This window comes from Parus major, chromosome 1A (genome assembly GCF_001522545.3).
Source record: "Parus major isolate Abel chromosome 1A, Parus_major1.1, whole genome shotgun sequence".
In the NCBI taxonomy this organism is placed as follows: domain Eukaryota; kingdom Metazoa; phylum Chordata; class Aves; order Passeriformes; family Paridae; genus Parus; species Parus major.
Window position 1 is genome coordinate 525,782 of NC_031773.1, and position 10,717 is coordinate 536,498.

At 47.6% G+C, this 10,717-nt stretch overlaps 1 protein-coding gene across 11 annotated transcripts in view; it reads left to right on the plus strand.

Annotated features, from left to right (window-relative positions):
* The window catches only part of LOC107205120 (collagen alpha-1(VII) chain-like), a 95,503-nt gene that overhangs the window by 70,443 nt on the left and 14,343 nt on the right, over positions 1 to 10,717 (plus strand). For all 11 annotated transcript variants that reach the window (XM_033514668.1, XM_033514667.1, XM_033514670.1 and 8 more), the window contains 8 exons: positions 455 to 490; positions 2,197 to 2,253; positions 2,359 to 2,430; positions 3,801 to 3,872; positions 4,340 to 4,375; positions 8,898 to 8,978; positions 10,135 to 10,188; positions 10,444 to 10,497. In XM_033514668.1, the coding sequence (XP_033370559.1) occupies positions 455 to 490; positions 2,197 to 2,253; positions 2,359 to 2,430; positions 3,801 to 3,872; positions 4,340 to 4,375; positions 8,898 to 8,978; positions 10,135 to 10,188; positions 10,444 to 10,497 (462 nt within the window). The remainder of the gene's footprint in view (positions 1 to 454; positions 491 to 2,196; positions 2,254 to 2,358; positions 2,431 to 3,800; positions 3,873 to 4,339; positions 4,376 to 8,897; positions 8,979 to 10,134; positions 10,189 to 10,443; positions 10,498 to 10,717) is intronic.

Sequence of the window (10,717 nt, forward strand, 5' to 3'; positions counted from 1 at the left end):
AGCCCCTGGATCACTTTGGGAATCATCCCAGGATTTCTCGGGAATGGACTGGGAGAGCCCCTGGATCAGCCTCATGTGCTCTGCACTCCAGCTCCTATTCCATACAGATTCCATTAAAAGATTTGAGGGAGAAATTTGGGAAATCCTTCATTTTTCGGATGCCATCCCACCCCTGCTGAATCCCACTGAGATGGGAATTCCAAAAATAATTCCACATTGTGCTGAGCGTGGAGTCAGGAAAACCAGCTCAGCCCTCTGGGGTTTTTATTCATTGTCAATGACATAAAATTGGGTTTTCCACAACATTTCGTGGTGAACTGAAGGTTTTCCAGAGTGTCAAGAGGATCTGACTTCCAGCTCTGGGAGGTTTCAGTGGCTTGGAGTGGGAATCAATGGCCTGAGAGGGAATAAAAAGGGAATAATTATTTTTTTTTATTTATTTTCCTGTTTTTAGGGTGATCGGGGACTTCTGGGACCAAAGGGAGAACGAGTAAGGACATTCCAGATATTTTTGGGGTTTTCCTTTCACTGTGTGGCTCCAAGAAAAGCCTGGATCCATCCTCTCCTTGTTGTGCCAATGGAATTAAGGGGAGGAAGCACCTGGATTCTTCCCCTCCTTTTTGGGATGGGGTTTCCACCAGTTTAAATCTTTTGATTCCATCCTTGCACTGGGAACATTTCTTGGATCTGAGTTTGTGGGATGGATTTGATCCTAAAAAAAAGAAAAAAAAAGAGAAAGAAAGAAAGAAAAAAAAAGACTGAAGTAATTTTGGGAACAATTTGCTGAGGCACAAAAAGAAAAATCCTGAATTAAGGGAGGAAGAAAATTCCCCCTGATTTTTGGAATGAGCAGCTGACCCCAAAGCCAACCTTAATTTCCAACAGCCTGAGCTGGCTCCTGACAGGTAATGGGAAAATAACTCCTCGAGTGCTCCTGGAAAATGCTCTGAAACCTCTGAACTCGTGCCCGACGTTTTGTTAAGTTCCTTCCTGGCCGGAATGGCTCGTTGGAAAATGAGGTTTGGAAAAGCATCCGTGATGATGCCGCCTTTGAGTCACGCAATATTCAGTGATTAAGGCCCATTTGTCTCCGAGGAGGCTCTTCTGGAAAGGAACTCGCTCTGGAGACCAATCAATTCTTAATTTGCTTCGTGAGGAGGCCTCGAAACTCTTCCCAAGCCGAAGGAATGTGGGATGCATTTTCCAAAGGATGCCTTCATAAAAGAGGAGGTGGAATCGGAGATAAAACGGGAGCAGGAGGGAAAAATTGGCTTGGCTTTGTTCCATCTGATTGCAGCTTAATTTTCCCTCTCATTCTCCCTGGACCAGTGTGGGAATAACTCCACGAATCCCGGGGTTGGATTAAACTGCAGGATTTTCAGTCTCCCTTTTATTCCCAAAATTTGTTGAGCCCCATCCTGCCTCTGTTAGAGAGCTGGGAAGCAGGAATGTGTCTGAAAGCAGAATTTGGGCAGGGTCCTGTGGTGAGGGTTGGAGTCCAAAAAATGTCGGATTTTTGGGAATATTGACAGATGTGGAGTTGGTAAAAGCCCAGCAAGGCAGAATCACCCAGAACAGGAATATTTGCGCTGAATGGAGTTGAGGGAAAGGAATTTTTTCCAAAGGAACACCAGAAGGCGCCTCATCCCTTTTGGAGACACAACCATCCCTTCTCCAGAGCAGAAACATTCCTTGGAATAGCCTGGATTCCACTCTCTGAGGAGCTCGGCACGGATGTGTCCAGGGGGTTCCTGTGGCTCCCAGGTGACACTTTGGGGGTGTCACCCCCCCAAACCTCCCTTTGAGGGGTGACCTCAGCACCGTTCCCATTCCTCAGCTCCGAGTGCATCCTAAACACCACGGACAGCTCCATTCCCAACCCTGGAAGAGCTGGAAATCCCAACCCCCAGGTGTCACTCATGGATTCTGTCCCAGCAGTGGCAGCCTGGGATCAGGGAATGATCCTGTTGTCCCTTTCCATCCGGGAGAACTGCACTGGGGTAATTCCAGGTTTGGAGAGTTTTTTAGGGACAGGAGGTCACAGGTAAACATCAGGATTTGGAGTTTTCTGGGCATGTTCCAGCTTTTAATTAAGGGTGATTAACCCTAGCAATTAATGTAATTGTTAATCACTGCATTCCCAGTGGGATCTGTGAGCTCCTGGTGGATCCCTTTCCCTGTCTCTCCTCTCTCCAGGGTGAGTCCATAACTATTTTTGGACCCCAGGGCTACAAAGGCACCAAAGGAGATCCCGTAAGTTTGGCTTTCCAAGGTGTCCCTTCCCTGCCTGGGATCAGCTGGATCCTTCCAGGAGAGATGGAAGAATTCAAATCCAGCAATTCCTGGTTTTCCTTTCAGGGTGAGCAGGGACTGCCGGGTTTTGATGGAGACAAAGGCGAGAAGGGAGAGGATGGACCCGTAGGAGAGAAGGTGGGAACTTCCCAAAGCCCGTGAGGAAGGGACTGAGGGTGGTGAATGGAATTCCCAGAAAAATTATGGATGCCCCTGGATCCCTGGAAGTGTCCAAGGCCAGGTTGGATGAGGCTCGGAGCAGCCTGGGACAGTGGAAGGTGTCCCACGGCTGAGATTGGAACTGGGTGATCTTTAAAGTCACTTCCATCCCAATTCCATCCTGGAATTCTCCGGTCTCTGCTGGAAAACACAGCCACACCCAACTCTGGCACCGACAGGTAGAGGACAGGACTGGGCAGGGCTTGGGGACACCAAACACATCCCATTTCTCCGTTTTCCCACTGGGAAAATTCCATTCCCGCATCCCCCTCTCTCTCCAGGAGCTGTCCCTGCTCCTGGAGCCTCTGGAATGCTCTTGGCAAGGCTTGGGTGGCTCCCGTGTCCCTCTTGTGTCCCCTGGCTGGTGGCAGAGCTCCTCCCTCTCCCTCTGCTTCCCTGGGAGCTCATCCCAGGTCCCAACCCGGCCCCGTTTTCCTGGGAAGAATCACGGAATTCTCCCACTCCCAGCTGAGTCACAGCTCCCGTCTCCGTGTCCTACTCATCCCAATTTCCATCTCACGGAAATGGCTTTGGCTTCACGAGCCTGACCCAGGACTGAATAAATTGAAGCTGCTACAGCAGCAGTGACACATCCAGCTCCTGCTGTTTCCCATGGGAAGCTGGATCCAGGTGTAGTCCAGGTGGGAATTGCCTGATCCAAGGTGGGCACATCCCTTGGGAAGAGGCAGATCCTGACCTTTTCTGATCCCGCTCCCCAAAGTGAAGGAAACTCTTGGAGGTTCTCCCGTGGCGGGGGGGGGGAGGTTTTCCTGTGTTTTAAAGTCAAATCAAATTCCACATATTTTTATTTGTCTGGTTGAACTCCGATGAAAAATACTCCATAAAAAATAATCCAGAAAAGTATTCCAGAAAAAAAAAAAATCCATTAAAAATTACCCATAAAATATTCCATAAAATAACACACAAACATCTCCTCTTGGATAAATATCCGGATGACTTTGGAGAGTGGAATCTCCGGCCCCAGTGAACCCCTCAGGGTCTTCTCCTGGATTTTTGGCATAGGTTCAGCTCATCCCAAGGATCCAAACCCCCTCCCTGCCTGTTTTCCTTCAATCCCCACCACTGGGCACGGAATCTTCTCCCTGACAATTCCCAGAGGTTCCTGCCAAGTCCTGGCACTGGCGGCTTCCTTCCCGACCCCTGGGGATGGAATTTTGATATGGAAATGGTGCTTTTGGTCATCTTTGTTATCTCCATGGGTTTTCCCATGGATAAATTCCAGAGACCAGGTGCTCAAAAGGTATTTAACTGGGATTTTAACGTTTTAGGGAATCAAAGGAGAAGCTGGAGCCAAGGGAACGATGGGACTTTTTGGGAGCAGAGGACCCGTGGGACAGAAGGTGAGCTCCAAACTTGAGGCATCTCCTGCCAGGGATGAGATGGAAAATCCCACCCCGGTTTTCCCATGGAATATAATCCTCCATTCCCTCCCCAAAATTGCTGATTGGAATGACTGAGGGTCTGGAAAAGCAGGAGCAGCTGCACTTTTCCAGGAAAATCCTAAAGATTTTAAAGGAGCAGAGAGCACTCCGGGAGCTTTTCCAGGCTGGAATGGTCAGTAAGGAGTTTCTGGAATGTCAATATTCCAGGAGGAAGGTGAGAGATGTTCTCCAAGCTCCATTTAGAGCCGGTGGAATCCATTGTTTTCCAGCTGGGATATTTGGGATATCCCACTGTCCTTCCAGCTGCTGCTGTAGGGAGCTCCTCAGAGCTCTCCTTCTCCCTTTCCCAGAATTCCTACAGCATTCCCCGTTTCCCGAGGGATCTCAGCTCTTCCCCAGGATAACTCATCCTGTTTTCCTTGCAGGGGGAGCCAGGAGAACCGAGCTCACCGGGATCTTCCGTGAGTTGGAAAATGTTCCCTTGTCTTTCCTATGGCCTGTGTGGCCTGGACATTTCTGTCCCACAACCAGAAATGTGGGAAGGGGTGGGAAGAGGCCGTGGGAACACGGAGCTGCTCCCCAAAGTCCGTGTTCCGAGAGGTTTTGCTGGAAAACCAGCGTGGATACCAGGGATGGCAGGTTTGGGGTTATGGCTTGTGGAAGAAACCCCTCTCTGTGAGGATGGGGAGGCACAAAATTCCCAGAAAAATTATGGATGTCCCTGGATCCCTGGAAGTGTCCGAGGCCAGGTTGGGCAGGGCTTGGAACAACCTGGGATAATGGGAGGTGTCCCTGCCCTTGGGATTGGAACTGGATGGGCTTTAAGGTCCCTTCTCCACCCCAAACCGTTCCATGATTCCACAAATCCATGATTTTGCATTAAGGAACACAAGGAAAATACATTTATTTAATGTTTGTAATTCCTTTGGTGGATTCACCCCAAGTGGAAAAGTCTCCAACCCTCAAAGACTCTCAGAATCATGGAATCATGGAATATTTGGAGTTGGGAAAGACCCACCAGGATCATCAAGTCCAGCTCTTAAATTAAGGGCCCAAACTCCAAATTTCCAAGGTTTTCCGAAGAAATAAGTCCCTGTGGGTTCCTGGTCACAGCACGGAATTACTGATAGGCCTGGAATCCAGAGTGGGAATTGCTCCCTGAGGAAAAGGCCCTCATCCAATTAATATTTTATTAATAACTATTATTAATAATTATAAACAACCCTCTGAGCACTTGGCCAAAGCCTGGAGGCCAGAACTTGCTGCGAGACCTGGGATCAGCACTGGTAGGATTGAGGATATTCATGGAATTGTTTTGTAAGGAAGACCTGAATCCATCCAGGAACAGAGCAAAGTTTGCCGAGTGCAAAGGGATCCCAGCATCCCGTTTTTCCATGGATTTTAGGGATAAGAACTCCCACAAAGTGATGTCCTGCCATCCACCATCCGAGCAAAACAAAGGAATCATTCTCTTGGAAATACCCGGGGATTCTGCTGGTGCAGGGCAAAGCTGGGATTTGATCCTTCACCACATTCCCAAAATTGCAAAAGCCAGACCTGAGCTGCTGGAAGATCCGTGATAAATTCTGGAATTCATCCTTCCTGGGGCTACCTCTGCCAGGTTCACTTCCTGCTGGTTTTATTGGAAGATTTAGGGAATTCCCATCATTCCCATCCATTCAGGCACCTGAGGGAGGATCCTGATGGGAATTAAGGCCCCACTTTATCCCTTAAGTGCTCCCACTTTGATTATTCCTTCCCTGAGTTATTCCTGAGCTGTCCATCATTCCCCAATTCCTCTTTTTCCCTTTTCCTGAGGACAGAACTCCCATCCTCCCTGGATCCAACGCCAAATCTTTCAGGTAAAGCCTCGTGCTCCTCATTTTCCTTCATTTCCCATCTTTTATTCCCACAAATTGCTGCTCCTGCTGAATTCCCTGGCAGTGATTTCAGTGCCCTCATCCATTTAGTCTCCCGATTTCCTGATCCATGGAAGTTCCCAACTGAGCTGACAGCATTTGTATCTTCTCCCTGCAATTATTCCTGGGAAAAATTCAATGGAACCGCTCGACCTCACAAATGGGTTCAGTTTTGATATTCCAGGCTCCTCCTCCTCCTTTCTCCCCTTTCCTAAAAGCTCTGCTCCCTTTTTATTTTGCTGTTCCTGCCTCGCTTCCCTCTTTTCTTTTCCAGTTGCCGCCAGTTATTCCCATTAACTCCTCGTTTGGATCATGGATCCAAACTTCCAGCTCCTCTTCTTTATTCCCTGAGATTGTGCATCAGAGTAACAACGGGTTAACCTATTATTCTCCCCAAAACTCTGATTTTTTATTGCGTTTCCCCCCATTTTTTGCTCCCTGTTTTGGTTTTTCCAGGGATTCTGAATCCCTGGAGTGTCAGACTCTGAGCAGGGGTGGGAATGGTTTATAAGCAGGAATTTGAGCTTATTACAAATATTAAGTTTCCCAGAAAAACTGGGATCACACAGAATCCTAAAATGCTGAGGGTTGGATCATTCCCTTCCATATCCTCTCATTCCAAACCCCCTGCCAAGGGGAATTTTCCACTAAATCAGGCAATTCCCACCCCAAACACCAAATTTTTTGGGGGGGGAAAGGAGCTCAAAACTGCAGCAAATTCTCCTGACCAGACCCATTCCACCAAAACCCGGCAGGAAAGGGATAAAACCACGGCTGGAGCTCCGAGGTGAAGATTCCATTTGCATCATCCCATCAAATATTGAGGAGCAGGAGCCCGGGAGGTGGAAAACCTTTTAGGAGAAGTTTGGGAATTCATCCTCCTTTTGATGTGCAGCTTCAAACAGCTCCATCCTTTCGGGGGGAGCATCCCGATGGATTCCAGCTTTTCCCAGGGTGTCCCTGCTCATTCCCAGCTTCTCCCTGGCTCCTCCCTGGCTCCAGCCCGGAGCTCCACGGGAATTTTTTGCCTGGAAGTGGAGGATCCAAGGTTTCTCTGCGTCACAGGATTGGTGACTCAGCCTCTCTACCGGAGCGTTCGCAGTTAAATTCCAGCAAGGTTTTAACCCCAAATCCAAAGAGCCAGAGCCGTTTCCAGTATTCCCGCAGTAATTGCCTCTAAATTGCCATTTAAATTTTCATTTATTCCCATTTATTGTCCAGCCTTGATTTCCCCAGCACAACACCGGGATGCAAATCCGAGGGAACAAATTTCCATTTGGCCTCTTTGCATTTTCTTCTCTTTTTTCCCCTTATTTTTCTTTTTTTCTTCTCTTTTAATTCCTCCTATCCCATCTTTTCCCTCTCCTGGGAAAGCATCACTTCCATGACCTTCTTCTCCTTCAGGTCCAATCCCGATTTTAAACTTTCCAATCCGTATTCCAAAATCTTTCTAGCCCAGGATAAGCAGGAAACCACTTACGAAAAGATAAAACCCAGGTCTAAGCATTATTTATGTTAGCTGGACTAAGTAGGCCAGGCTTAGACCCAGCTTTCCAACACATCCTTAAAACTTTAAACCTTCCAATCCATATTCCAAAATCTTTCCAGCCCAGGATAAGCAGGAAACCACCTACAGAGAGATAAAACCCAGGTCTAAACCTTATTTATGTTGCCTGGACTAAGTAGGCCAGGCTTAGACCCAGCGTTCATTCAGCCTATCCTTAAGTGAGTTAAACTTTTCCTAAAACCATTTGGGATCCTCTCAGGACGAGAAGGATCTCATGGGAAGCAGGAAGACGACTTGGACAAGGACAGGAAAACATGGAAAACCTGGCACTGGAGATATTTGGGATAATGGAGAAAAAATATGAAATAATATTGAAATAATTGCTAATACGAATAAATTAATTATTAATATGATAATTTGTATTAAATAATATATATTAAATACTATTAAATAATTAAGAGAAATATTAAAGCTAATTAGGAGAAGTCTTAATTAAGGTATTTTAGTGGACAAAAAGAAGATTTTTGACCCATCCCTGGTCTGATCCCAGCTCCCAGCTCCTTCAGAACTCCAGGCACTTGAAGGTATCCCAGATTTGTGGGATTTAACCACCACACAAATGGTTTATTACCCTCTAATCTATCCCAGCAAACAGAGATATTCCCATTTTCCCGGAGTTTTATGGTTTATTTACATCTCCAGATGGAATTTGAGATTGATCGTGTCAATAAATAGTTACCAATAAAGAGATATTTGTGCCTGATAGCACCTGGAATATGGAGGAACATGGATTTTCCCTAATCCAGGGAGTCCCTGGCACATAAATCTTGATTTATTTTTTTTTTATCTGTATTTTATTTTTAATGGATTTGTTTCCTTCCAACATCCACAGCAAATGAATTCCAAGCAGAGAATTTCCCTTGTTCGGCTCCTGATTTGCTCCAGCAGCCGATTCATTCTCCCCTGAGAGAGCTGAGGGGCTCAAGTGGGAATAAATCCAATTTTTCCTTCACATCCAGGTGCTGGAAAATGCCATCACAATTGGCCAGGATGGATGAGGAGACTGTGACAACCTTGGGGAAAAAAATTGAAATTTAGGAATTAAAAACAAATGAGGATCTTTAGCAGCTTTATTTGCTACCACAACAATGGGAAACTCCATGAAAAGAGATCCCAGTGCTGGATGTGGCTCCAGAAGCCAAGAAATTCCAAAATGGGATAAAAAACCTGGCTCACACACTTCTTAAATCCCTGTTCCCATTCCCAACCTCATCCAAATCTTCTGGAATGAGCCTTTTGCTGCCACATTTTCCTGAGCTGGAATTACAAATTCATGCCCTCCCAGGTTTTCGTTTGCCAAGGATTTCCAATCCCATGGAATTGGGGTGAGGAATGGGAGCTAAATCCCAGCCTCAGGTTTTGGGGCTGTTCCTGGGGGAGCTTCTGACCTCAGATTGAGGGATCCCACAGTTGGGTTTCCATGCTGGATTGTCCTCATCCCCCTTCTCCTGAAAAAAAAACGGGCTCTGGAATGGATTTTTCCCAACTTTCTGGCAGGGTGCGGCAGGACTGGATGGGAAGAACGGGATCAAGGGAGCCAAAGGTGACAGAGGCCTTCAGGGACAGAAGGGAAAGCCGGTGAGTGGCAGGAAAGGACACGGATGGTTTGGAAAAGTCTCTGCTGCTTCCTGGATCCCACATTCCTGTCTGGACATTCCTGGATCCCACATTCCTGGCTGCTTTCCTGGATCCCACATTCCTGTCTGTGCTTTAATGGATCCCACATTCCTGTATGGACCTTCCTGGATCCCACATTCCTGTCTGGACATTCCTGGATCCCACATTCCACTCTGGACCTTCCTGGATCCCACATTCCTGTCAGCTTTCCTGGATTCCAGAATCCTGTCTGTGCTTTAATGGATCCCACATTCCTGTTTGTACTTTCCCAGATCCCACATTCCTTTCTGTGCTTTAATGGATCCCACATTCCTGTNTCTGTGCTTTAATGGATCCCACATTCCTGTTTGTACTTTCCCAGATCCCACATTCCTTTCTGTGCTTTAATGGATCCCACATTCCTGTCTGTGCTTTCCCAGATCCCACATTCCTGCTTTCCTGGATCCCACATTCCTCTCTGGACCTTCCTGGATCCCACATTCCTGGCTGCTTTTCCTGGATCCCACATTCCTGTCTGTGCTTTCCTGGATCTCACATTCCTGTCTGTGCTTTCCCAGATCCCACATTCCTTTCTGTGCTTTCCTGGATCCCACATTCCACTCTGGACCTTCCTGGATCCCACATTCCTGTCTGGACATTCCTGGATCCCACATTCCTGTCAGCTTTCCTGGATTCCACATTCCTGTCTGTGCTTTCCTGGATCCCACATTCCTTTCCCTTCTCCCTAAAGGCCTCAGGGCCTTTCTCACAATCTTCCTCAGAAGCCTTTCCCAAATCCTGGAAAAGTCTCCAAGGCACATCCTGGTCTGGTTTTTGGGCCTTGTCCTCCTCCAGTCCCCATACTCCAAAATTTCTTACTTATCCCATGTTTCTCAGCCTCAGTTTCCCTCTGTTTCTGACCAAAGCCCAAATTTCAATTTTCTTCACATCCCAAGTCCCTCTCTGCCTGCTGGAGAGCAGGAAACCAAGGAATCCTTCACTAAATCCCTCCTGGATCTCACTTTCGTGGGATCAGCTCCCTCACAACAGGGAGGCTCCCAAAAAACCTTCCGGCACACGGACCGGATTTTGGGCTGTTATTCCTGAAAATTCATCTCCTTCCTTTTCTTCCATGTAGGGAGGGAAAGGTGACCCTGGGACCACCGGTGACACCGGGCAGAAAGGGACAAAGGTAGGACATGGATGAGATCCCGGGAATTCTCCATCCTTGGAAATGCCCCAAATCCCTGGGAATGTGGGGGAACAGCTTTGGGTGGCACTGCTTGGATTGGGAGCTGGAGAAAAGTTCTCCAGAGCTCTTTCCAACCCCAACCACTCCACAATCCTGGGAAATAAAGGTTGGGACAAGCAGAGATGGGGAAGGAGCTTCCAACACCCTCAGAATTCCTCCTCTTCCCTCATTCCCTGTGATCTCCTTTCTTCCCAGGGCTTGAGAGGGCTTCCAGGCCGGATCGGCGCTCCCGGAGCCAAAGGTGCCAAGGTGAGCCAAGCCCGGCTTTCCGCCCTCCAGCCACCCCATTTCCAGAACTCCTTCCCAGGAAAGCTTCCTGCATGGAATCCTGAGGAATCCACCCCATTTCTGTGGGAAAATCCCTCTTGGAAGGCCCCATGAAGAGCAGGGAATCTCAGACTGGGAAGTTTTAATGTTTACAGGGAATTTGGGGTTAATCTGTGGTTAAAAACTAAACCAAATCCTGCCC